Source organism: Pocillopora verrucosa, chromosome 8 (genome assembly GCF_036669915.1).
Source record: "Pocillopora verrucosa isolate sample1 chromosome 8, ASM3666991v2, whole genome shotgun sequence".
Classification (NCBI taxonomy): Eukaryota; Metazoa; Cnidaria; class Anthozoa; order Scleractinia; family Pocilloporidae; genus Pocillopora; species Pocillopora verrucosa.
Window position 1 is genome coordinate 7,728,967 of NC_089319.1, and position 27,308 is coordinate 7,756,274.

General features: G+C 38.7%; 3 protein-coding genes across 13 annotated transcripts in view; 1 reads left to right on the forward strand and 2 right to left on the reverse strand.

The window, feature by feature from the left end:
* The window catches only part of LOC131793237 (atrial natriuretic peptide receptor 1), a 35,816-nt gene extending 33,520 nt beyond the window's left edge, over nucleotides 1-2,296 (forward strand). For all 8 annotated transcript variants that reach the window (XM_066170912.1, XM_066170917.1, XM_066170913.1 and 5 more), the window contains one exon: nucleotides 685-2,296. In XM_066170912.1, the coding sequence (XP_066027009.1) occupies nucleotides 685-954 (270 nt within the window). In that variant the 3' untranslated portion in view covers nucleotides 955-2,296. The remainder of the gene's footprint in view (nucleotides 1-684) is intronic.
* On the reverse strand, nucleotides 2,151-19,990 carry LOC131793236 (speract receptor). 3 transcript variants are annotated; one of them, XM_066170908.1, is made up of 23 exons: nucleotides 19,812-19,990; nucleotides 15,786-16,253; nucleotides 14,871-15,228; nucleotides 13,992-14,335; nucleotides 13,398-13,542; nucleotides 12,700-12,804; nucleotides 11,983-12,210; nucleotides 11,440-11,509; nucleotides 10,981-11,086; nucleotides 10,627-10,698; nucleotides 10,315-10,392; nucleotides 9,331-9,432; nucleotides 8,850-8,921; nucleotides 7,968-8,124; nucleotides 7,608-7,793; nucleotides 7,172-7,355; nucleotides 6,644-6,784; nucleotides 6,212-6,335; nucleotides 5,351-5,419; nucleotides 4,781-4,958; nucleotides 4,539-4,637; nucleotides 3,796-3,887; nucleotides 2,151-3,338 (listed from the first exon to the last, which is right to left on the reverse strand). In XM_066170908.1, the coding sequence occupies exons 2-23, from the start codon at nucleotides 16,146-16,148 to the stop codon at nucleotides 3,060-3,062; spliced, it is 3,552 nt and encodes a 1,183-aa protein (XP_066027005.1). In that variant the 5' UTR covers nucleotides 16,149-16,253; nucleotides 19,812-19,990; the 3' UTR covers nucleotides 2,151-3,059. The 3 variants fall into 3 exon arrangements, with proteins under 3 accessions (XP_066027005.1, XP_066027006.1, XP_066027007.1); XM_066170909.1 differs by lacking the exon at nucleotides 19,812-19,990 and adding an exon at nucleotides 19,376-19,565; XM_066170910.1 differs by lacking the exon at nucleotides 19,812-19,990 and adding an exon at nucleotides 17,538-17,619.
* A 2,760-nt stretch (nucleotides 19,991-22,750) lies between these two features.
* Nucleotides 22,751-27,308, reverse strand: part of LOC131793235 (atrial natriuretic peptide receptor 1) — a 40,992-nt gene continuing 36,434 nt past the window's right edge. For both annotated transcript variants that reach the window (XM_066170907.1, XM_059110652.2), the window contains exons 27-29: nucleotides 26,939-27,037; nucleotides 26,254-26,345; nucleotides 22,751-25,199 (exon numbers count right to left, since the gene is read on the reverse strand). In XM_066170907.1, the coding sequence (XP_066027004.1) occupies nucleotides 24,951-25,199; nucleotides 26,254-26,345; nucleotides 26,939-27,037 (440 nt within the window). In that variant the 3' untranslated portion in view covers nucleotides 22,751-24,950. The remainder of the gene's footprint in view (nucleotides 25,200-26,253; nucleotides 26,346-26,938; nucleotides 27,038-27,308) is intronic.

The window sequence follows — 27,308 nt, forward strand, 5'->3', positions numbered from 1 at the left end:
AATTGACAACATATTCGTTGTCCCTTATACTCCAACTGTTTAAATTCAAATCAAATCTATATCAAATTCCTTTATCTTCCGTTCAAGTAAGTTTGGTTAATTTACTGCTGGATCGACCTGTGAATAGTCCTTTGGATACTCCCTTGACCCCGAAGAGATCATATCTAAATCAAACATCAAGGTAACGAGAATATAGGAAATGATCACCAACTGGAGAAGCCCTTGATTATGAAACATGTCAAATTCTCCTCTTCATCAACTATAGAAATCTCGAATTCGTGATGTTACTGTTACAATTGATTTTGACACTCAGTCCTCACTCGTACTTTTGTGTGTTGTTTACCAAACCACCCTATGCTCTTCCCTATTTAAACCTTAAACGCTACTCTTACAGTGTCTTAGTAAGTGTAACCTCCTTGTTCGTACATTCTACACCAAAATGTATTTATCTATTCACTTAACCCTTTACACCCAAATATCAGTATGGATATTCTCCATACTGTTCTCTATACATTTCCCAAGTTGCTGACAAGGAGAATTTGTTTAACAATCAAGAGAATATTTCGTTGGTGATCATTTCCTTCATTCTCGTGACCTTATTGTGTGATGCAGGGGTTACACTTTTGGGAGAAATTAGATGATAGTCAATCTCATGGGTTAAAAGGTTAATTCTCCTTCCCTTAGGGCAAAGGAACGGTAAAAAGTTATTGGCTTGTGGATTTCGCGAAAAAGACACCACGCTTTAGTCGGCGTTCATTTAAGAGAGTTAAAGAACACCTTGACCAATCCTCGGGCTTACTTGGAATATTGGAAGCCCCGCCATCTCCCTGCAGGGTATCTCGGACGTCTTCTCTCAGAAGAACTATGAAATCTATGCAGCCTGAACCTCAAGTAGCGAAAGGAAAACACGTAGTTGACGCAAACGATAAATCGGACGATTTCTCGTCTGTTTGACATCGAACTATTGAGTCATCATACACGAAGTACAAGGCTTGGAGATTACATCTGACGGAATTGTCGCTGACTACAAGATATATTCTATTATACGCTTAGATGCTGGAAGAATTTTTGTTGTGACGCACACCTCAGTGTGCTTTTGAATACGTCCAATCTAGTTTGCTACCTTAGTTTGCTTTCGGTTGTTTTCTAAAGTCTGGTCACAACGAGCTAAATACAGAGTTCCAGTCTCAAAGCAGAAACCTATTTAGGAGAATCGCCATCGACACAAAGATATGTACATCATTCCCATGTGCTCAGTTATTCAATCATTCAAATAATCTTGTGTGGCCAACAGTTTAAAACGAATGTCATAGTTATGCAATGCGGAGCTATATTTTTGAGGATGTAGAAATAGGATTTAGAATTACTTATGATGAGGAAACAACGCGCAAAGAAATTTATGCAATATATAATGCATGTCCCGCTGTAGATGAAAAGCTAGTAATTTTATTAGAGCAGGTAAATGCTAAGACATTGTTGCTAATGCGTAATCAAATAATGAACCGAAATGAACTTAACCGGTGCTATTGCGTTTGTAGCACAAATGTTCATGGAAGTGTAGAAATCCTTTTTATCTGTTTATAGCGACTAAGAAAAGCTTTTTTAGAAGGCTTTTTATTTTTTGTTGCAAAAGGAGCCAAGGCGAACTTTCAAGCAAGCCTTTCTTCCCAAAATTTATCATGAAAATGTTTATCGTAATATTAACGTGACTTTGCATAAACCGTACACGGACGGTCTTTGAACAAAACATGGCCTCCGAGAACTTTCGCTGAAATTAAATTTAATTCAATTCTTTCGTGGTCGATTTGCTCCACCGAAGGTTGAATTGGTATGTTACAGCCAGTTTATTATCCCATAGTTAAATGTTCTATCTCCCTATGTCGGAATCCCCAACCCATCTTGATAGCTTTGCTAACAGTAAACCAAAGACAAACCAAGCTGTACTACCATTTTCGCCCCAATACCCAGTTCGTTACTGCCACGTACCTTTCCAGCCACAGTCAAATCCCAAAAGTGTTTCATACTTGTGTTTCTTTTCAATTTAAAGTTTCCTATAGTGTTTACACCGTCAAAATTTGGAATAAGAAAATAATCACAACAATAAGATTTACCGTAAATGAATAAATACATTATTCAAGGAAAGACAAAAATGGACAAAGATTTTTTTTTAATCAAAGATTTTGCATATTTACACCAAAGGAACAATGTAGATATTGTAACTATACAATATACTAGGAATAAAGAGCTGGTAACCTTGTCCCTCGAAGGGAAAAAAGTAAAGACCTGAGAAATTCCAGGTTGTGTCAGTTTCTGTGTTACATATAACGGAGTAAAACTGATGGATTTAAAATCCTTTTTTATTTGAATGTTTTTTGAAAACGTAATGGTTTTTTGGGAAAATGGAAACACGGGAGCGTTCGGGAGATGCACAAATCCCTAAAGGAATCATTTTTATCAAGGTTAACACGTACAAAGAAATTTTTCTCAACTGAAAAAAAAGCAGTTGGATTCTCTGCGCTCAGTGACTTGTAAGCCAGTGGCGCATGTTCACTTCTTTCCACTGGAGAGTGGGTGAGCATAAGTTTATCTAGTGAATTGCGGCTTGTAACGCAATCCTTTCTCACAACGGCAGGGTAACAAGCTTCACAGCTATTAAAGAAGATTTAGAGACTTGTATAAAATCAAACAAAGTAATGTCCTAAACTACACGTGGTTGCCTTGTTATGCCTTTTGTGAGCGCAAGGGGAAAGCCCCTCCTGTCATGTTTTGAAGAGTTTGTTGCGTTTGACAGAATCCTGTATTCTCAGAAACCATCAGTAGCAGTATCACGTAAATTCTTTTGGCGCAGACCAGCACCTCTTGATGGCGTATTTCAATTATAAAGCTGATCTCAGGCTCCTCCAAGTCACATGCTTAGGCCACTCGAGTGAACTGGGTATGCACCATGAAATACAGACAAAAAGAAATCTCTTAACCGGATAGTTACCAACAATTTCTGACTTGAAAGTTGGGGCAACACTGATCACACGTGCAGACACACGAATACCTTCCCAGATGCCTTAAACACTTGTGATAGAGTGCGTACTTTCTTTCCTTTTTTCCCGATTATTACCGTTACCAACAACAACCTGAATTGGAATTTTTGTCATTGGGTTTTCAGACGCACATTTGAGTGACCTTCGTAACGACGACGAGCGCGTAATACAGGAAGGTTTCAATCCTCCGCCATCGTTGGTACTATTGAAAAAATGTCTCTTTGGACGCGGTCTTTTTGGAGAGACTGGCTGTCTTGTATGCTTATGTTCCATCAACCAGTATGTTGTGACCTCTCCTTTTCCCTTTCACAAGAAAAACAACAAAAAGCAAAGTCAACTTGGACGGGCAAAACTAGAGTGAGGGTCTCAACGGAGTGATGGCTTTTACGGCTAACGGTCAAAATTTTGGCAATTCTACGGCTAACGATTTTACAGCTAACTTCCTTCATTCGTGATTGAAAGAAAAAATGTTACGGTTAACTTTTTTTTACGACTTACGGTTAAAATTGATCAGTTTTTAAGCCTGACGGCATTTTTTTTGGCCGTTTAACGGCTAAAAGTTAACCCTATTGAGACTTTCTAGAGTGCATCTTGACGGCTTAGTAGTTAGTAGTAGCCTCTAACTAGTTTCTGAGAAGCATTCGGTTCGAATTCCGTTGAGGCCTGAATTTGTTTATACAGGCTTCTTATCTGTATCCGCCTAAATTTTAGCTCACTTACTTAGATCATACATCACTTCTTTATTTGAATAAATGTGTACCTTCAAGAGCACTTCTCCTCTGCGCTTGATCGTAAATCCTCCAAGAATTTCAAGAATATTCTTTGTTGCTTCGCTGATATGTATCATTCCGGCTAAACAAGAAAGGGAACAACACTATTAGTCTAGCGGGTCTATCGTTAGTAACCTATAACGTCCAGAGCATTAAAAAATTCAATATAAAATAAAAAATTTATCACACACAGACTGGATTTTGGCAACAGAACGCCCACGTGGTGAATCTCCATCCAATATTTTCAGAACGAATCGGAAATATTAGGAGAAAAACCAAATAACCAAAAGGAAAACAACGCTCGAACCCAGATCTTTTTGATCCATAGTTAAAGCGTGTCCCAGGTCGCAACAATTTTTTCTCATTTTTTCTTCCCACTTGGTGAGTAGGGTCACTTTGTTAACCCACATCCCATCCCACTCTTTCCCTCCTCACCACAGATTTTTTCATTTTATCCTTCCGCTTGATGGGTTGGGGCTCTTTGTCAACCCAGACCCCACCCAACCCTTTCCCCTCTCGCCACAGACTTTTTCTTCACTTACCCTCCCGCTTAGTGAGTAAGAGCACTTTGTTAACCGCGACCCCACCCCAATGTTTCCCATCTCGCCACAGATTTGTTTTCCTTTTTTTCCCGCTGGGTGAATAAGAGCTCTTAATTAACCCCAATCCCACCCCGGTCTTTCCCCTCGCGCGCGGCAACCAGAGGTACTGGTACTACTACTATTGCCTTAACCTTCTCCATAGGACTCCATTCTGGATGCAGTGTTCACCGTGTCGCCAAAGAGACAGTAACGAGGCATAGCGCTTCCAACCACTCCAGCAACAACAGGACCTGTGGACATGAAGTGGATATAAGTTACAAAATGGAGAACTTAGGTCGTTGAAATGTAACAGAAAAAAAGAAATCAGTGATAGGCGTATGTAATAGCGCATATAAGGTAGAATGAACAGAATAAGGAAATCCTTGTCACTCACCACTGTGAATACCAATACGAAGCTGTAGTTTGTACCCAGGCTTATGACGGACGACGAACTCTTCCTTGACTGAGTCCAATAGGTGCAAAGCCATCCGGGATATTTCACCCGCATGATCGTGCCCATTTTTTATCGGAAGACCGGAAACCACCATGTAAGCGTCACCGATGGTCTCAACCTAAAAAAAAGGAAAGGACAAAATCACATAGTTAATTCTTTAAATTTTGAGTCAACTATAAGATTAATCAGGAACACTCAGTCAGGCTACCCTTGTAGCGAATCAGCTGCAATACTAAAATCAATCCTAACTCGGTCTCTTGCCTTTTCCCGCGCTGAAAGGTAGTTTGTTTGTGTTTACCTTGACTTCTTATTGGCTCGTTGCGATATTTTCCGAAAATATGATTGGCCGTCCTGATATTTGGTTTGGGTCTTTAATGAACTCAATCGAGGAAACAACGAATAAAATAATTAAGAGCCTACAAGTGTACGATGAAGTTTCCAGGTGCTATTTTACATTAGCATGGATGGTTTCTATATGCTTCCGGATTTTCAATCAAGTACTAAGCTTACCTTATATACACGGTATTCGCTTATAATGTCATCAAATAATGTGTAGAGATCATTAAGAAGAGTAACGACCTGAAAAAGAATAACGATGAACTCCAGTACCATAAATGAAATTGGGCAAGTTACGTTAATTTGTCAGCAGAGTGCCCTCCATCATTCTCTCTCAAGTTCCGCATCGGAACGTAAAATTATGTCTATGGCAAACAGCAATTGGTAAATTTCGAAATTTCTCCGGCTGCTGAAATCAGCATCACTTTGGCTTCGTGTTGTCGCCGTTACGTCGAGCAAAAAGAAAAAAGAGAATTAACACTTTATCATAATTGCCTCGATGATTATAGAGATGCACGTGCTCTGATTGGTCGAGGTTTGCGTCATGTCTCCCCATAATAACCCCGCGCGCGCTGCTTAAAAGAATAGGTGATAACAAGTGACAACAGAATTCGAAAGCCCCTACGTTAAAACAATTACTCGCCTCAGGCTTAGGGAGTATTTGTGAAAAATCCCCTTGGGGATTATTCACCAAAGTTTAATAATAATAATAACATATAATAAACAATAATAATAACATTTAATAAACAATAATAATAAGAGTAATAAAAAATATAAAAACAAACTAATAGTTCGGATAATACTGAACGCTATGTACGAGATTGATGGAGACACCCTCAGTACAAGCTGTAACATCTCTCTGGCTCCTTTAGCATCAGATTTTTCATGTAACATTATCATTCAGCGCGCGCATCTCGATTTGATCTTCTCAAAATCCACCTTTGTATCAGGCTCACCTATCTTGATAAGTGCTGTTAGCAAATAGGTGAATCAAACGCTGTCATCAAACAGGTGAATCAAACGCTGTCAGCATACCTGCATTGGCGAACTCTCAGAAGAGAGGCTTGTAAATCCTACGATGTCACTGAAATAAATGGACACTTCGTCAAAGTTTTCGGCCTCGACTTGTTTTCCCTTAATGAGTTGTTCTGCAACTGGTCTGGAAGAAAAACATCATCATGACATCCTCAGTGCGATCAGGAGGAAATAAGTGAAGAGGGAAGGGGGGCGGGGTGAGGGGGGCTCTTGGTCCAAGCTTCGGAATCAAATGCAGTTAGGATATGGACAGATAGTCCTCAGAACTGAGGCGTATTGTCTGAGGCGTCCGCATGACATAGAACGTGCTGAGTGAAAGCAATGTTGTAGGAGACGAAGTGAACCTCACTTTGTTGAGACGACGAGGTGACTGGTAATTTGAAGGAGACGACTGCGCGCGTCAAGCTCACAAACAATCAAATTAAACAATACCTTGGAAATATTTTGTAAAGAAGTTCTTCTGTTTCTCTCTTTGCCTCTATTAATTGACTTGTTCTTTCAGTCACAATATCCTCAAGATTGTTGGCATAGTTCTCCATCATGTAAATCATGCTGTCGAAAATGTTAGTTTTACTGCAAAAAAAAGGAAAGAATTCTTCGTACTGTCGGCTGAATATTTCCGACAATGTTAGTTCCGAGAAATCAGTATCAATCAAATTAAACAGTATCAGGTCCTATGGTAATGTTTTTCGTGTTCTCATTAACCTTTTTTATTCATAAGGAGTAAGTTCCTGCTTAATGGTATTCCCTTGGAGTTTTGAAGAGGTGAAATTTGAAGGCTCTGACAAGAAAATTCGTGTTTAAAGAGTCTGTTTTAGTTTCGACCAGACTGAAGCATTGAAGTTAAAAGTTTTCTAGTAATGTGAACACATTTTAATGGAATTTGTCAGCTTTCTCAACATTAATATTATACCGATTCCTACTAGTGCGATCTGCCTTCATTAATTTTGATCCACTCACATTCCTTTATTGACCAGAATCCTGTTTATTCTTTTCTTGATCTCGGTGAAGTCTGGTCTGCTATCAGGATCTTCCTCCCAACAGTTTTTCATCAGATCCCTGAGTTCGTCCAATTCTTCAATAAAATTAAGCACAGTAGGGCGAAATATGGGAACTTCGGGTTCTGTGATTCTCCCTACAATTTCTTAATAAGACAGACAAAAGGTTTTTTACCATCCTCGTCATACATGTAACTGTCAAAGATTTGGAGATTAAAAAAAAAAAACACTGATACGCAAACCAAAATAACTTAATTTTTCCTGTCTAATGCGCCTGTCTTGCATGCACGTCTGTTCTCTTCACGCACGGTCTACCGGTACGTTCTTCACGAGTGCTTGGTAAATAGGGTCTAAGATCCCTGATTTTCACAAGTTTCTATGTTTTGTTAGCTGTCTACCTTTCGCGCAGAGGTTCCTGTTATTGCTAAATGGTCCTTTCCTGGTGTGAAACTCTTGAAGAATAATAGCAAAGCTGTACACATCGGCCTTCTGAATATTGACATATTTCCTGTTTCTCTTATGAGAAGCACTGTTAGGAAAACTGAAACGTTTACGGAGTAGCTCCGGTGCTGTCCAAAGTAAATCTAGATGGAATAGATAAGAATAAAAAATTACGATTTCGTTGTCAAAGTGTTAATCATAGTAGTTAATGAAACGTTTGGAGTAATTTTATTTCTTTTGTTGTTGTTGTTGTTGTTGTTTTGGGTTGTTTGGTCTACTTTTCAACATTGAAATCGCGATTGTTTAGTTTAGTTTACCTTCGCTGCTCGTCTTTGCACTTAAATTACACTTTGATCTCAACATAGTAAGGCCATAATCAGAAATTTTCAGCGTCCACCGACTGTCTATCAGGCAGTTGGAAGATTTTAGGTTACCATGGTACTTGAGATCTGACGAATGAAGATAGGCCATACCCTGACGAGAGAAACATAAAAAAAATACCGTCAAGGTAAATAAATTATAAATTATGACACAATTCTAAAGCTATCCAAGTTTGGTCTGCAACTAAGCATCGGGGCCAAGCATTAACCGTTGTTATTGTGAGGATCAAACTTCGCAACATGCTGATATGCAATCCTTCGATTTTGTTCAATTTTTCTCCCCTTTCACATTAAACGCCGCTTGAAATCACCAAAATGATGCTTTTGAATCCCAGCGTAAGAATGACTTGACTTTTTCGCATGAGGTTGGCTAGCGCGCCGTCAAGTGGGTATGCCAATCTTTGCCACACAGCTTTTTACACCATTGCACAAGTTCTTCCATTATTTAACGCGAAGGAGTCTTTTCAGCAAAATTTTCAACGGCCTTAGACGCAGGATCGGCCCTCTATTCATGATCAGTTCCTTGAACCCAGCACACTGCTGAACAGAAGAACATCCATGAAAACGCTTTTCGTTCCCTCCACTGCTCACGTTCGAATCAGAATTTCAGATGAAATTTTTAAATAAAGAGAAGAAAAGAGCAAACGAACTAACACCAAACTAAGCCCACATGTGACGCCAAGTCAAAGAATCCCATGAAACCTGACCTGTCAGTGGGAAGGTTCAAGGAAATTCACACAACCGTTAATGTTATCTTTAATCATTAGCTACTAAAAAACCGCGCCATTTTGCCAAAGGATCCGCATTTTGATCACCCACCTTAACAATGTCTGTGACTAAAGACGAAATAAATGTTTTATCCAGCTTCACGTCTGAACAAGCCAGAAAATCCTATGGTTGGAAAAAGAAGATAACATGATATAAAGAAAATGCGATAATTCAAAAGAAAGGGGGGTCAATCTATCTCGAAGCGAATAACTTACAAAATCATCGATTCTATCAATGACCCGCTTAAGCAACACTTCTTTCTCCGTTGAAAACACTTGGTCCAAAAAACACAATTTTGTTCATTTCTCGTGAAATAATCTCTCCCTTTAGATATACCCTCACGCATGTCATACCTAATTTGGTTTCATAACCAGCTTCATCCTAAAAATGATTTCAACTGAATTAACGTATTTTAATTGTGATATACTGCTGAGAAAAAACAGTTTCACGCCCTTGGTTTCAAGTCCTAAAACGTTTTCCTTAAGAAGTTCTTCATTGATTGTCGGATCATCTTATCGAACAAGACTGTTACCTTAAGGGTTCTGGGAAGGAAGGCAAAAACAATGCAGATGTAAGGTGAATCAACAGTGGCTCCATAAAACTGGGCGAAATTTTCGTGACGAAAGTCGCGCATCTGAAAAAGGCAAAATTGTTCATCAGAATTCATTTAATTGTTCAAGTTCATAGATTCATTGGTTCGGACTCTCACATATTCACCTAATTCTCTTGTTTGTTCGTTGGTTTTTTCATTATTTTGATTATCACTCGTTCATTCCTCACTTCTTTTCTTCCACACCTCTTTTGAAACGATATCGTCACCAGCCTCCATCATGCAATTCTCGTTTTAGCTTCAACAGTTCGAGTACGACAAGCCTCGTTTGCTCGAATGGTACTTAACCCTTTACACCGTGACATAAATATTCATATGTTTCACACTGTTCTCTCTACATTTCATGTGGTAATGACAAAGAGAATTTATTTAACAGTCACGTGATTGTTAAACTGATGATCACTCCCTCTATTGTCATGGCCTTTATATTTGACTCAGTCGAGAGTGATACCGAGAGGAGCATGGAAAACAGGAAAAACAGTTCAGGAAAACACTTATAACGTGACAACTCACGCTGGTTAATCGTTGAAAAAGTTTTAGGGAAAACAGACTAACCAGAGGAGTTTCCAGGCTCTGGCAAACCAGCTATGAACGCCATGTTTTTTTCTTATGTTTGCTTACAGTGTATACCGAATATGCCGAGCGTTCTCCGCAATAGGAAAACGAAATTTGAACGTTAAGACATTTTCCTTGAATTCACCATTGGGTAAAATTGTAGGCGAAAAAGGAAATTTTTTGCCGTGGAAGTTTGAAGCCAGTCACTCTTAGGGTTTAAGGGTAAAACCAGCTAAACCCAGTAAAGCTAAAACTAATCTCATGTTTTTTAACACTCATCCATTATATGGTGATTTACGACTTTCATAAAGATCGTAATGCAATTTTCATTTAGCACTCTGTCTTTGTTACCTGTTTCAGTTCTAAGAGAATAGATTTTGTTAAATCAATCGTCTTGGTTCCAATCTGCTTCACGGTCACTTTATTTTCCTACAAACAAAATGAGATTTTCTTTTAAGTTATATGCTTGTAAGGAGTATACATCCTTCTATCTCAAACATTCTTCTTGCAAGCCATTTTTCGACTGTCTTTTTAGTTTTGGTCCAATTGTCAATTACATAGCATCATCCTCTCCTCAGAAACATCATTCAGTATGGTTACCAAGCTATGTACTCATTTCACGTTACACATCTACCGTCTTTAGTTCATAAGACACTCGCTCACCTTATAAAATCCAAAGTTCGTAAAAGTATATTGGTTGCTTGTTCTACGAGACATTGAAAGCGAATTTTCTTCCTGTAATGAACAAAGCACAAGCTTTACATTGTTTAAGCAGTTTCAAACTCAAAGTTGTAAACAAATTTGAATCTGCTGTGAAGTTCACCCCTTGGCAAACAGTAAATAAAACAACTTCAGCACGTAGGCCAAGTGACTTACAAGGCCAGAACTGGTCTCGATATCTGTAGTTTACAATAGCATAGTTAAAATACTGATAATAATAATATTTATCCAGGGCCTGCAAAAGATCTCGGTTGAAGCATCGAGACGAGTTTCAAGGAGATTTAATTTCACACTTACTTCAGCCATGTCAGAACTAACGCTGGAAGACGTCTGCACCCAACGAATGTCTTTGTAATTCATTTTCCACAATAAACTGTCCATCTCTTTTTTTAACATGTATTGTCTGTGGAATGAAAAAAGCAACCGGATATTGTTGCTTAAACATATCGGAAAATCACTGTCTTAGGATTCCTAACATCATGGGAAAACAAAAGAGGTTGTACCCTAACCTTGTTATGATCTTACTAGCATTTAAGGTATACTAGGATGTTTCACTCTTATAAAATTAACGAGATGCAGCAGTGTGGTTTCATGTCAAAACACACGTGTGTGACGTAACATTGTCTGCTGTCTTATCAACCGAAGCTCTCAACAAATAAGCGGCTATTTAGCTTCACGTTTAAAACCGCTCATGATACCTTGAACTCCAACGAAAAAAAAAAACGGAAGAAGCGAGCAAAAAAAGAATGCCTTTACCTGATGACATTGAAGAGGAGTATGATACAAGTGATGCCTGCAAACGCTGAAACTCCTCCAATAATAGCACCTAAAATAAAACATACGACGAATTACTCACACACCGAAAGCTCGAGTGTCAGCGAATTTCAAATGGTGACAGTTTCTTCATGAACACCAAATGGCGTAAATAAAGAGATTCAAAATTGAAACTGTCTCCTGAGGAGACAAATATATACTTAATCAAACACTCGACACCAAATCTTAAAGGTTCATTGCTATTGGGAGGATCAAAGTCTCAATGGCTAACATGGCCTGAACTACTCAGATGCCAGTTCAGAGCAGATCACCTCAACAGAGCGGTCAAACTTCTGCACATGTGTGAACGTTGTAATGACTAGGTGGCGTAATTTCAGCCTGTCAGAACCAAGTTGTCTCACATGAGTTACAAAAGAACATACAAGCCAATAAGTCACGGTGTTTAAAAAGCTTCCGAAATTTTTAATATGAAGAAAAAGAACGTTACAAAAACAAGATACTTTCCACCTTCAGCGCAAAACTTACCAATTTTTCCATCATCTTGGCGATCTTCTTTCGCTGTGTTAAATGTAGAAGGTGTAGAAGTAACACATAACAGACCATCAAACCCACACTTTGGTTTTGACAGAGGTATTTTTCCACCATTTGGCCACTGAAAATCTTCCGTGCTCACATTGATTTGAGTGTTCTCTTGATCAAATGTTATTAGTCCTAATTGCGTTGCACTGGGGCCATCACTGCCAGAGAGGCAGTCTGTGTAGTAAAACAAAAAAGTATAGTAATTTATATCCATCAATATCCACCAGTTCAGAAGCTCCGAAAGGAATTTTGGCCAAATAAGCGCCCGCGATGTCTACTTACTGAAGAAGGCCGAACTGGTCTGCTAAAAAGGCAATTCCGACCGTTACTGATTTAGAAATAGATGTAAGTAGGGATGAGAAGCTCGTTATAGTTTCTCGGAATATGAAACCTTCATAACGATCACTCAACACTGGTGCAGACAAAGTTGAATGATTTTGGACTTTCAATTATTAATTAGTCAAAAGTGAGTGACGATGACCATGACAGGTCAATTTTTTTGTGATCAAGAAATTATCCAGAAAACCAGCCAGTCCCTTGTCTTCTTCCCATCTGAGGATGTCGACATATTAGGACCAGATCTCTAGGGAGATCTATCATCGATATCAAATATGTTGTGCCACCATATGCTTTCGGTTACGTTAAAAAATGATAGACACTTACTATTTGCGTGAGCAACAGATTTTTTCCAACGAATATCCACAATGCGGAGATTTACAACGTCGGCTGATCCATTCTCGTTAATGAACACGCTGGGACCTAACTTGCCTGTTTCGTTAAAGAAAAAATTCAATCAATGCTTGGGACCCTTGTCTATCCGTGAAGATTGAGGAAAAGTCAGCTTCCCCGCCATAAGGCTGAAAAGCTCCGGCATACTCCCAGCAAATGAAGCGAATGGGAGTTTGGCTTATACGGCTTAGCCCCCCTCTTCCCCCCCCCCCCCCCCCTTCCGCCTCTACATTTTAACAGGTTTCCCCAACAAAAATCGGAAAGTATGAAGTGGATAGGAGTTTGGCTTATCCCCCAAGGGTAGGATATTAGTCCCCTTCCCCCTCCCTCTGCCTCTACATTGCGACAGGTTTCCGGTTTCCCTTAACAAAAAGCGTACAGTACGAAGCGAGTGGCAGTTTTTCTTATCCTATACCCCCTCTTCCCTGCCTCTACATTGCGACAGGTTTCCCCAACAAAAGGCAAAAATTATGAGAGGGAGTTTTGCTTATCCGCTAACGGGATACTGGTCCACGAAGAGATTCCCCGCGCATTTCACCTCTACGTTGCGACCGGCTCGTATATGTCATGAGGTGCGTTTTTGCAATAGAGATTTCCCACAGCAGGTTAAAAAATAAACCAAGCATACTCACTCTCGTAAGTAGAGTTTAGTAGGTTGCGTATGACATTTCGTCCTGTTCCATTCTTGCCCCTTGCCAAAGTTTTATTCAATGCTTTGGCATATTGATAAACAGCGTCATACAAATAATAGGCGTAAAATGACAGCGGTGCTTCTATCTGTAAACACAAAATGTTACAAGAAGCAGTGAATGCAATCGAACTCCTTGGAGCGCGGAGTTTGCCAAATGACCGCCCAAAATAAGCCACCAAATTATTGATTGGCATCACATTGTGTCTTTTTCCCACTCACCGTGAAGATCAGAACAGTCGCAGTTTGGAGGGTTGAGCTGCCATGCACAAAAATATCCGGCTAAATGAAATCAATGATAAAAACACTCCCTCCACATCCTAACGCGCAGAAGTATACGATTAAGTGTGTAAAGTCTGTACACGAAGTAAGCGACCCATCTACTGGGATGTATCCCACTTTCTGTCCCAGGAGACCCAAAGACCAGTGTACCTACAACCAAACATATTCTTTGACCCATAAAATTATGCTAAATACAATTCTCTCCCCCCATGTCCCCTACCCCCACGCCCCCTAGTTCATTGACTATAAAACTTACCTTAAACCCTGCCTCCTCGATGCTCGCTGTTAAGTTTGTCTTGAAACTATCATATTTTTCTTTGACTTTCTTTTCAAACGCATCATACGACTTCTTCTCATCTGGTAATTTACTCTGAACCTCCACCAATACCACCGACTCCAGGGCTTGATAATAATCACATGTTTTGTCTTGATCCAAATTCAAAAGCAGATGTATTTGTCCTGGCTTGTCCATGTTACGCTTGAACTGTTCAAGGTCAAGTTGTAGCATGACGAATGCATAGTCGCCTTGTGTCATACCCTGATTATACGCATACTCAAGCGTCTGACGGGCCACTAAATATTCACTTAAATAAAGTACAACTGAAAGAGAAAGAAAATCAATAGAAACCGAGAAAAACTCAGAAAACCAGCCAAGTGGATCATGCTTCTCTAACATTTCGCCTGGCCTCCCCTGACAGTTCCTCGATACCATTTTATAGTGGGGGGGGGGGGGTTTGCGGGTTGCAGGTTGCGGGTTGCGGGGGGGAGGAGCAAAGAAAATTAATTACAAAATAATTACCAGCCTTTTTGGAGATCAGGTAAATTTTATCGTAGTAAAACCAAAATTCTTCCACCAACCCCATCCCTCCCCCCGCCCCCGTGATAAATATTGACGGGTCCTTAACCATTACCCTCCCAAGATCTCATCAGTAATTCTCGCTATAGTCTGCCATACAATTCTTATGATATTAGTTTGGAGAACTTGGTATTCGATCAACTAAAAATCCCCTAAATTATATTTTTCTTTATTCTCATCACTTGTGTACTTGATATTGTAAGGATATTGTGAAGAGAAATTTTGTCTTGGTCATTCATGAGTGTTAAGAGGTTAAAGCGAAAGATACTGTATAAATACCTCTACATTTTTCCTTTAGTTCTTTGAACATATTTCCCATGTAATCGCTTACATTCGTCACCGATGTGGGCGGATCACAATAATGTGTAAGGTTGCTCTTCACAAGACCGTAGCATCGATAAGCGAGAAGTTCTCTATCCATAAGCACTTTAATATTGTTAGACTTGAACTCGCGCTCCACGACTTCTTTCATCCTGATATAACTGGTAATATTTTCATACAATATGGCCACTTCTGACCAGTTGAACTTTTGGAACATTTTAATGAGGCCTCTCGATAGTTTATGCACCTCCACCTGGATAAACGTCTCTGCAAATGTTGCGTAATCTTCCTTTTTAGTCAGCGGATCTCTGCACATCTGCCCGGGAGCAAGGTTACATAGTTAACTTACCCCTCCACTCCCAAAATGTGAAAGCTAAGTTTTCGAACTTTCTTGACTAATCATTTCATGTGACAAAGTTTCCCTACAGTTTCCCTTAATGATGTAAGTTAATCGATTGTCATTACATTTCTGCTTGACAGTATATTAAGACTGAAAGAAGAATTTTCTCACTAATTATCTCAATTCTAAAAGCTTGCTGTTTGTATACTTCTATACTATTCTCCCCGATCTCAACATTTCGCCAATTCTTTAAGGACCCTACAAAAAGCTCAAAGTGTAAAGTGGCACGTTTCTCGAAAGTCCCAGTAACTTTGCGGACCCGAAGCCAAATTTTAAAGTCAAAATTTACAGCAAAAGAGCAGCTGATTCTGTTACCCTAACAAGTAAAATTTGTTCCTTTAGCCGATGGTTAATTTGTTGAATTTCAAAACTTTTGAAACCGCTATCTTGAATAAAAACAAAATAGCTTTACGGGCCCGTTAAGTTACCGGGCCCTTCGAACAACGAGCCCCAAGCCACTTAACAAGACTCACGTATGATATCATTGCGACGTCCAGTATGCTGGCATATCTCGCTTCATATTGGCAAGTACATCCAGGACCTATAATGGCGGACACCTTCCTCTCGTGAATCTGATGAGCCATTGCTTGCAGAGACTTATCTTCGTTGCACTCGGTATCATTCCAGATATAAGACAGATGGTGGCCGGAGAGAAGATCAGAAGAGTTATTGATGTCATCCACGGCGGTTACAATGGCGGGAGCGAACAGTTTTGCCGAGGCTCGTAATCCATCAAAGGGTACAAGCAAACCCAGGGTAAAATTATCTCCACATACCGGAGATGTGACGGCAAGAGTGAAAAGAAACAGGTGAAAACATCGAAATAATATCTTCATGGTAATCTGCGGCCTGTTTCTTCGTTGAACCTTTGCTCCAGACGATAGTATCAGATCAGTTCCTGACGTTCAGTTAAAGTTTCTTTCACGCATGTGTGAGGATATCTTGATGGGAAAGCAGACAGTAGCACACCAGTTACACAATTATACAATCCAAAACATAAGTTATAATTTTACATACACAAAAAAAACAAAAACTCCTACGTCGGTATCATTGGTAGCATTGTCGACTTCGAAAAATTCATGAGCTAAACGAAATTAAATTTGTGTTTATATGCAAAGGATGCATTTCTTTGTCAAACACGAAACCGCAAAATAGCAACAAAATAAACATACGTAAGCCTTAGAAGTATTACTTTGGGTGAACTAAGTCATCATTTATCAACGGAGTCAGGCAAGAACAGTCAACAGTGGATGTTATACGATTATTTTTCAAGGGCATGTTCTATTTGCGAAACGAAACGAAACGACTAGAAACACAACGAGAAGGTAGGAATGTCACACTATTCTTTCTACAAACACAGAAAGTGACATTTGAATGATAACAAGGCTGTTTCTTAATAAGTCTGATAACGACGGATCATTTTCATTTTTTTCGCAAGCAAAACAAAATATATATTTCACCTTTCTCTATCAACGCAATCGTTCTTAGTCGCAAAAATACTAAAAATATAAAGGATCCTTGTTTTCCCAAGATCTAGGCGATGTCGTATCCCATTAACCGTGTAAAAAGTCATTTCAAAAGCTGGCAACAGAAGCATAAGCTGTGTGTAGCACGCTTTAAGTGTCAGTCACTAAGGACCTGTCATCAGCCTAGTGATGGTCATTTTAATGACTTGCTAACAAAATGAGATACTTGAGAAACAGGAGCAGCTGGGAAAACAAACGTGCGCAAAGAAATGGTGACAAAAACAGATTACTTCTCCAGCGTTTCGTAATCGATGTAAGATGTTTTTCCGGCTTTTTCTACCAAGTGCAATCGACAAGATTATTAGGATTAGCTCTTTCGGGAAGAGCGAATAAGTCCAACGGCTATGGTTCGAACACAGAACTTCACATGACCCGCATCGCATGACTTACACGTTACTTTTGCAAGACTGCACATTTAAACCGGCGTCTGAATCTGTCTGAAGAGTATGGCAGATGCTCGAGCCAATTTTTTTTTCTCTTTTCTCTTATCAGAATCGCCTCGGCACGCTTTAGATCTCGTCGAGTTCCGCTATGCTCTGCAGACGGGCGTCTGAATCAAGGCTTTGTCAAACGTAATTCGAGTTGACCAGCCCTCGCATTCAATATCTCACATGAAGAGTACGCTGGGTGTACTAAATCTTCCACTCACGAGAAATTGAAAGAAAAATAAGAACAATTCAGGAGGGAAACTTTCTATACCTCTTCCGCCCCCCGCATTTGTCACCTCTTCCTTTTCCACTCCGCAAGATCAAAAAATTCCCAAAGCAGTGACTTTTTCAGTCCCGAAAATTTAGATAAGTTTACCTACGTTCAAGAAAAATAAAATTAGAGTCTGTCTCATTTCTCCACACAAGATTAATCCTCAGGATCAGAAAAAACAGGATTAAATTTTGAGTTTTTATTTTGATGACTTAGAGTTGTGTTGGAATTTTTCTAACACCAAGCGTAGGCGATTTCCGCCCACTATTCCGGTAAAATATTCACTGTCGAGTAATCACGTTTTGGTTTTCTTGAAACTTTCGCGAGACTTAAGCAATGAATAGTAACCTCTGTCTTTTGAAAGATTATTATCGTCGCTGATCTGTGAAATCCGTTGATCAGAAGTACTGCAAAGTACAAAGGCAGCCCGGCCCCGCCGGTGTATATTCACTATTTTGACAAAAACAAAAGCAAAATTAAATATTAAATTTAGCAAAAGCTTCACCAGATCTCTCTATAATAAGTCTTTTTTTTTTCAAGTTTTCAAGTAAGCAGCTGCTGCTGAGGGGAGACGAGTTGGATATAAAGTTTTGCTGTCGATCTAAATGTACATCATCCTTGTTGTAATATCTTGAGTCGATATATAATGAAATAAGTAGTGGCAAATCCTTCCTGAATGACACCAGAACCCTTATGGACACATCTAACACTCAGCTGAACCATTCACAGCTAAATGTAAATAAATTTATTTATTGACTTGCGTTCTCGACAAAGCTGAGGATATGGTGGCTTATCAGAAATGCCCAAAAGAGTTTTTACAGCGTTAAGTGTTACCATTTAAATAATTTTTTTATGTAGAAAGCGCCTGAATATATTGCGTCATAATCAACCATTTGACCCTGAAAATACAATGTTTTTATGATAACATTTAGTCGAGGTAAAAGTTAAGGGTTTCGATACCGTGAAGGTGTCATCAATAACCGTCCGTATGCTGAATTGATTTAACTTCTTAAAAATTCACTGGAATAAAATACGTGATGGTTTATACACTTTCGAAAGTTCACCTTCTCCGTAAACCGATTCTTCATAGGCACAGATAATCAAAACACCTATTTAGACAGCGGAAGTTGTAAATATGTTCTCCGTCACTTTTCGTGTCGAGAATATAAATGATAATATTTAACTTTCGCATTTAATTTCTACTCAACCAAAAAGTCATTTTCACGGTCAAGTTCACAACAAACTTTGTCTGTTTGTCATGAAATCGTCCCGTTTTATTTCTCCACTGAGAAAAAACAACATGTAATAACTTTGTGCCTTCAAATTTGTTCCTAGCGTATTTATAAATATGACAAAAAAATTTAATAAGGTTACAGGAAGCGGCCAGCTTCAATAGCGTCCTTTTAGACAAATTGTAAGTGATGAATTCCAGCTCATTGAAACACGTTGGCAAAGAGGAAAAAATAAAATACTTGTGAATACATATTTAACTACTTCAAATTCGTTGTAAAATGCTATGAAACCGATCTAAATTTGTCAGGATTGATACAAATATGTTCGAGTGACCGTCGGCGTCGCAAGGATCATAAATTACTTATGTTATTTTCTACGTTTTCGATGTCAAGGTGCGTATTTCAGTTTCGAGCGGCGGTCAGGAGATTGTATAAAGATAAACGCGAACAAATTTACGCTTAGGCTGATGTCACTAATTTCTGTGAAATCCGATTGGAAAAGTTGAAATAATTTACAGAAGAAACCAGTTTGTAACATCGATCAGTCAGATTAAACTGTGCATGAAAGTTAATATGCACGTATGTGAAACTATAAATAAGACTCACAATGACGGATGTTTTTAGTTGCGAGAACAACCCGCATGGACATCGCTCTGGAGAATAGTCCTCTGTCCTTAGGCTATTATCAATCGAAATCTTATCGTATAGGTGAGCTGGAACGACCGCGTTGATTAAAGAAACCACTAGCAGGATAAATCTTCGATGAGACTTAGCACATTTTAACTTCTCTTGAATCACATCTCGTTACTCGCTTACAAAAACCTGTTTTCAAAGGGAGGTAATAACATTTTATAAAAATATAGCTGATTTGTCGCCAAGAAAGCGAAATAAATAAAAACAACGCTCAAGAAAACAAAACAAAGTTATTCCGTTCTGCAAATTGGCCAATATTGACCGCTAGCGGCGAATACTATGAAGAATGTTGCGTTAGGGTACAAGAAACGCAAAATTTCATTCACAGATAAACATGTCTTAAACTTACCTTCATTCTAGAAGCCTTCCATTTGTTTGAGATGAAACGCTTCCCTGTTAAAGCAACTTTCAAGGGGATAATAGCAAATTAGGGGTGCACATGTTTAACAATCGATTTGCGTTTGCTCTCACGGACCCTGCCGTTCCTACGCATGCAATCGAGGCTGTCACAATCGTGACCTGAACCGTGAACTGAAGGGTGCAGTATAAAATTACGCGATTTAAGTGACAATTATTGGTGTGTCCAAGAGCATATCACGCAATGCGTGGGCTACAATACGGTTTCAATCGAGGGTCAGTCACTCGAGGGGAAGTTTTGTTTGTTTAAATACTAAAAATAAAACTGACAGCATGCACAAATACGTGAAAAATGCGCTTTCAAAATGAATTTCAAGGGAGTTTTTCCAAATTAATTTCCGAGCAAATCGCTAACATTATAAGTAACATTATATAAGAAATTACAAAAAGGTACGATATATTGAAAAAGAACAGAGAATCATACAAAAATGAAAATAAATTTTGGATAAGTGTGCTTTCGCTTTCAAGTCAAAAGTCTTTAAAAAAATAATGACCTCAAAATAATTGAAAGTTCGTGTTCTTAAAAGATATCTTAAACCAGAAAACGTTTTTATCGTGAAATTGAACTTGAACCAAGGGCCCATTACTTGAACCTTGGATTGTTCTTCCATTTGTCAGGAAACAAAGATGGTCAGAAGTAAAAGACCGCCAAGGAATTGCGTCTTAACTTGAAAGAAAAAAAAAAAAAAAAAAACATTGTTGTACCTGGAAAGAATCCTGATCTTTCCGGAGTTTAGCTATTCTTGTGATAATGTTTTTTGTTTTGTTTGTTTTGTTTTATTTTAAGCATGCGCTAATGTATTGCACAATCCGACAACACCAAAATGTGTCGGAGTACCCAAGGACCGGTCGCTATTTATCCCCTGGGGAGGCGGGAGGGGGCGGTTGAAGTATTTTCCTTCCGTCACGATACAATTTACCCAAGCTCTGAAAAAGGATCTGTAATGTTCCTATAATCCTTCTTTTGATCTTCTCAATTCAAGGTGCTTTAAGAAAATTCTCTTCACAAACCTAACCAAAAATGCATTTGCATGACCATGAAAAACAGCGAAAATGTTTTTTACTCAATATTAGCATATCAATGAGCGTTGAACCTTCATGCACAATAATTTATGCAAACATGTTTTAACATTGCGAAGTCGAAACTTGATTCTGTCAACACGAATTAAACAGTTTTATTGAAGATCGCGTGAAAATTTTATGTTCTAACACTGCGAAGTCGACATTTGATTCTATCAACACGAATTAGACAGTTTGAAGATCGCGTGAAAATTCTATACCAGGGTGACAGTACAAGTTGCACGACGCAAAAAAGTTTTGTCATGATGATTGATTGAGTCTGAAAAACAATTTTATTTTTTTAACCCTAATGTGACAGGCCTCTGTGCCTTTCTGTCAAGTCATAACTTTAACTTGAAATTCAAGGAGAAGACTCAACAACTGCCATCCCTTTTTGGCTGCTTTCTTAATTTCTCTAGCATTCACGCTTCTGGCCCCCGCTCTGACTGTTTCGTCAATCGAGCGAAAAAAAAAGTTTTAAGTCATTTAAAAGAGACAGGGAAAGAGTGAAGGAGTGAACCTGCCAGCATCAAAAATATTGTTTCTGAAATGGAACACTGCTGCAGACTGGATACCGTTTTATGTGAAGCATCAATTAAAATACCCTTTGAATAAAGCAAAAAAACTTGAAATTATTATTTTGTGGCGTAGTCAAACCTCGACAAGCTAATGATAATAATCCGAAAAGGAACCAATATGGCGAGAGATGACAAACATTAACACGGATTTCAAAGGACGCAATCCAAACAAGGACAGAGTTTGTCGGAAAAAGCGTCATGTAGGTTTTTAAAAAATTGATCGGGGTTTGGAGAAACAGAGCAGAAGGGCAGGAAACCGCAGATTGATTCTCAATGATACGAAAATAGAGTATCTGATCAATCGGTTAAATTTAAAGTCGAGGACACTCGACTCAGTAATTTCCTCAATTTCGTGGTTTGGCCGCGATTGAATTCTCATCTAATGTTGAAACCACAAAATGTACTTGATGAATGCAAGTTCCTCGTATTGACCAGTCACGTACTCAGAATGAAGATTGTGCTCCTCGCAGTGCAATAATTCGTCAAAGCACAGGAGTAAAAGAAAACCGGACGAGAAAACAAGTCTGAATTTAATTCCTGTGACACAGCTTTAGCATTACTGGCACAAAGCCAAACCATCAGCAAACAGGAACTGTCAGTGTCTAGCCTGATTATAAAATTGATTCTAATTTGGACCCAGTTCCGTGAGCCTTCGGCTGAACCGGTTGGCTGAGCTGATCGTTTTTCCTGCATTAACGTTTGTGAATCTGTAAAAATTTTAACTTAAACTTTTCAGTTTGTTATTTGAAATATCTGTAAACCTTTTTCCAAACCCAGTTATCTTTGTCCCTTTCACTATTGTTCACTATTAAACAAGATTATGATTAGGATTGTGAGGTAAGATCCTTCGTGTTGAAGGAAATTATGCAGGCCAAACGATTTTTGTTTTTACACATTTTCAAGTTACTTCTTACAGAGCTATCACTAAAACAGCTTCCCTCGATTTACCGAGACCTCAGAAACTATAGTTGCGGGCCACACAACCTTGCGATTACATGACAAACAAAAGACCCAAGCCGGATGGAATCGGGAACGCAGAATAGCTATACAGCGACCTGGTCAACCAAACAAGTCCGTTTTTCATGCAACTGAGGCCGCCGAACAACTTGTTTTCCCCAACCAACCGAGCTCTATAACAGAACCCTCAAGAGATCGTAAATTGTTCCATCTCTCCATTCAGGATCAGTTATTCACAGCCAAATTTCGCCAGCTCGTTCGCTCTATCGTCTCCATTTCTTTTGCTGACTTCTCTTGGCAAAACATTTGCGGCCTAATTTTCAGTGTACCTCTTTTCCCCCTTTCTTCCCCTTTGAAATCCCGTGCTGATTATTTAAGCCTTGCAATTTCATAATTTACCTGAATTAATTTCTTTCTCTCGGTTGCTATGTTGGGCAGTTAGCTCGATAGCACGGAACCCGCCAGTCAAATGCATCTACAAATACCTCGAGCTTACAGTCCAATCGTGAAGTACATCTCACATATAACTCGTGGAACACGGATCAATCGTGAACATACAATACAACACATCAGTAAACTTGAAATATGCGTGTGGTAAAAAATATCAGTGCCTCCTTTAATTACAATTTATACAAATACTGGATGTTTCATAACTTATGACAAGCTAATTTTCTTTCTTAATAAATACAAGATTGTATGCAACGTGTTTCATCATTTAAAATACCGCAAACACTTAGCTCTTACTAATGGTTCTGATGTGAGCATATGCACAACTAATTATGTAAGTCGTTTAAAATTACCGGAGCGTGAACAGTAAAAAAAGTAATCATGTTCGCTGTGCGATAGTCTGAAAACAACTTTGTAGTAATCATGCAGGATTTTGTGAAGTTTTTGGGAATTAAGTGTAAAACTCCCTTTTTTAACTATTTCTGAAGGTAACTCTTACTTTAAAAAAGTATAGTCGATAAAAGAGCTAAATTAGGATTGTTAAAAACACCAGAGACGAACAGACTGCAAACAACGAAATTTTAAGTAGTAAAAAAAAATTAATACAACGGATGTAACTCTACTGTGGTCGCTCAGTTGAAATATTAACGATTTAAAAGGTGCTAAGGTCATAATAACTGATAGCAATTATTCCACAGAGATAAGGAAGCGTCATTTAAATGAGTTGTGGCTTTATGTGCGAACCCAAGGCGCCAATGTATTTCCCCAGCTATCAATTTCTGATAAGATTCCACCGAGAAAGTTGGCAGTTATTATTTCATTTACCACTTAAATTTCTTTCATTCTATTCATTTTGTTTCGCGTTAAATTCCGCCTGGATTTTAAAATAAAACAAAACGCAACGTTTGATTTAAAGTAGGAAGAAAAACAACATTAAAGCTTAGGAAATTTATTGTAAGACATCTAGAAAAAAAATAAGCAAGATATGATATATCATCGAGAAAAATTCAAGGGAAAGAAAATCGAAAGCATTGGCATAATGGAATTTCGGTTTACACAATATGTTCCTAGTTAAATAAAATATCTCTCATTCTCGACCCTGATACATTAAAAGCTTATTTTTTCCCATATCAAACATAACTGTAATAGAGCGATTCAAAAGAATTTTGCCTTGCCGCGGCGGTTTGCGACAGTATGGAATTCGAGTGCGACCAGTTTTAACTTAAATTGTGATCAATCACTTACCAAATCCTTCTTTTTCCTTAGATCTATAGCAGCTTAAACGTGATTAGTAGTGGAACCAAACCTATACCAAACGTTCCCTTTGAAAAATGTTAATTAGCTTACTGTCACAGCTGTTCACCTTTTCCATAAATTTGAATTGACTAAGAGAAAAAAGGTATCTTAAACATATCTTTTAATATGTTTTTTTTATGCGTGTATCGACGAGACTCTGATGAACGGTAAACATTAGCCGATCCTTGATGACTGAGTATGATAAGAATTTTCTCGAATGGTATAAGGATCCCGAAGAGAAAAAAAACACACAGAGCATTTTGAATTTTTCCCAGTTGTTTCCGTCGTTTGATGTGTAGCATGAAGCATACAGCAGTCACCCTCATGCCTAGAGTAATCTCGATTATTTTCAAATATCAGTTTACCACTATTTCATTTTCATGGTAGCAATCTTAAGTGTATATGTCATGTCCGTGACATCTGAGCCGAATAAAGTACATGTCGGCTTTTTACATGTTGATTGTTTTCAAGGAAATTGTCAGTTGTAATAAATATTTCTCTCTTTCGCAAATGGCCATGTGTAGCGCCATTTAGAGATACATGAATTAGTCCATTCCAGCATCGCTTCCAGACATACTGAGTCGCCTACCAAACAAATATATATCATCTTACTTACTAAGTTCCGCCTTGAACATCCTTTAAATATAATTAATGAACTGACAAGCAGAGGACTGCGTCGGCAAATCGTTGCAAAGACCGTGAGAGACTATCTGCAAATTGTCGTTGATGAAAGCTCATGATGTTATTGGCGGCAGCTGGGCGCAACGCTTGGGCAAAGGAGACGGTTCGATAGAGGGGAGTGTTCCGTTTTTAGACTGCTTTGCAAGTTTTGGCAGTAAATGCTTCACTAATTTCCAGCCGTTTTTTTCATCCTGTTTGTGTACCAGCGGCGCCGTATGCTTTTCTTTATTCAGTCCATGATGATGCGTTCTCAATGGCGTAGCAGATCCTTCGAGCCAGAATGTTGTCCACGTACCTTTACCCTAAAAGGATAAGGAATCATTTGTGAAGGGTTCCCATGAAACCACAGGAGCCTCACAGAGTGGAGTGACTGTTTGAATGGTACGTTTTTAAGTTGTGAAAAAAAAAGGAACGAGAATGAAAAGATAAAAAACCTAGAGGACCCTTCGTTTTAGTTCCCAGCTTCCCTCCATACTGATAAGATTTCTTTGATCTGTGACGAAAACCATCTAGTCCTATTCACATATTAATGATTTAAGTGCAATTCGTATTCTCGCCAGTTTTCGGGAAAATAGCGTACAGAAGTATTGTTAATCTTAATTTTTTCGTGATTCTTTCACCATTTCCTTAAGAAGTAGCCTTAAGATCACATAGCTATTTCGACGATGACAAATTTTTTCCTTCTTCCGTAACAAACTTCCTCCCGTAAAAACTGGAAAGCCATTTTTGGGCGAGGAGATGGTCAAGACATAAATTGTAATATTTTTCCGACTACTACGTCAAACAAATAATGAAGGACACACACTCAAACTCATTTGCATCAACCCCGCATAGGTTGCTTAGAAACTGCTCAACCCCTCATCTGACCCTAGCCCTGTTGCACGCAAAAAGAATCATTCAGTAACACAATAACTAAAAAAAAGTGTTTTCGAACATCGCATGACTAAGCGCGCGAAGTGATGTGAATGAAAAGAGGTAAAATCATTTGCAGGAATTGAATTCAGAAAACACAGGAACACATCAAACAGATTAACCTGAGGGACATCACAGGAAAAATTGTACAGCCGGAAAGATTAAGGCAACTATAAAAAGACACGACGTATCGGGGGAAGAGGAAGAGGGTAAAAAGAACTGAAGGAACTGCAAAACCTACCGCCCACCACAATACATGTATTTACACTAAGGAAGACGTATTACTATGAATTATGAAATTAATATTTAGAACATGACCCAGCGGAAGTGACTAATTAAGGGGAAGGCCCTCATTCAGAGAAATTCGGTATTTAGAGAGGCCTTGTATTGTAACTGTTTGTTAGAGTCACATTAGATTTTGCGAGAAGATTTACGTATAGCTACCTTTAAAAATACTTCTCCTCTCCTTTCAATGTGATAACCACCAAGAGATTCCAGAAGATTCTTGGCGTCCGGACTGATATGAATCTTAAGAGCTGAAAGCAAATTGTTTTCATATTACTAAGTAAACCTAAAAGATACCCGAGCCATCAGGTCAGGCCATGAGGCATTCAAATTACAAACAAAAGCTGGCAAACCGCGAGATCAAAATAAGGGCAAACACGCCGCTAGTAGCGGAATGCGAGGAGCCTGAAACCAGAGAGGAGGGCTACAAACCTTAAGAAGTGCAAAACGTATTGAAAAAAACTGAATTGAAAGGCCTGCATCCAGTAAAAATCACGGATTTCGACATGAAAGTTTGGTTAGATAGTCTGGGTCTGACTTCATGCGACTTCCAGACTATATTCAAAATTCTAGCTTCTCCCCTAAATTCTCACCAGAAACGCCTTTTTGCAGTATGATACATGGGACTTCCAGAAAACGGCAATTGAAAAAGACGAGTTTTTCGTTCCACAATATTGCTCCAGAAAAGGTTACCTGTCGCCTTGATTCCGTGTGCTCGACTCTCCTTCCTTACGTCCAGACAAATAAATAGATAAGGCATTGACAAAGCCAACAAAATTATTCCTGCATGGACTAAGCGTTACAGGACTTCATTTACCATCCCTAAAATGATGAATATACCCACCTTCTCCATTGGATTCCATTCTAGAGGCAGTGTTTACTGTATCACCAAACAAACAGTAACGAGGCATAGTGTTACCGACCACACCCGCAACAACAGGTCCTGATCAGAAAAATTGATGGTTCAGACTTACGATTATCTACCGTTTGTAATATTATTATTCGAATTAACGGGATTAATAAACTTGGATAGCGTTATTTTTTAATTCTGCTGTTGCTGAGCTAGTGAAAAGCTAAAAGTATAAAATACGTCCAATGGCATCTTCAAGTTTAACCCATTCACTCCCAAGATCTCATCAGTAATTCTCCTTACTCTCAGCCACACAATTCTTATCATGTTAGTTTGGAGAATTTGGTATTGGATCAACTTGTAG

What these genes read in the sequence shown, in the direction of transcription:
- LOC131793236 (XM_066170908.1), bottom strand. Translation starts at nt 16,148, where the DNA reads ATGAAGATATTATTTCGATGTTTTCACCTGTTTCTTTTCACTCTTGCC. An exon ending in ATCTGTTGCTCACGCAAATA is followed by an intron (nt 12,211 to 12,699) that starts GTAAGTGTCTAT and finishes TTTACTACACAG; the next exon opens with ACTGCCTCTCTGGCAGTGAT. An exon ending in CCAAGATGATGGAAAAATTG is followed by an intron (nt 11,510 to 11,982) that starts GTAAGTTTTGCG and finishes GTTTTATTTTAG; the next exon opens with GTGCTATTATTGGAGGAGTT.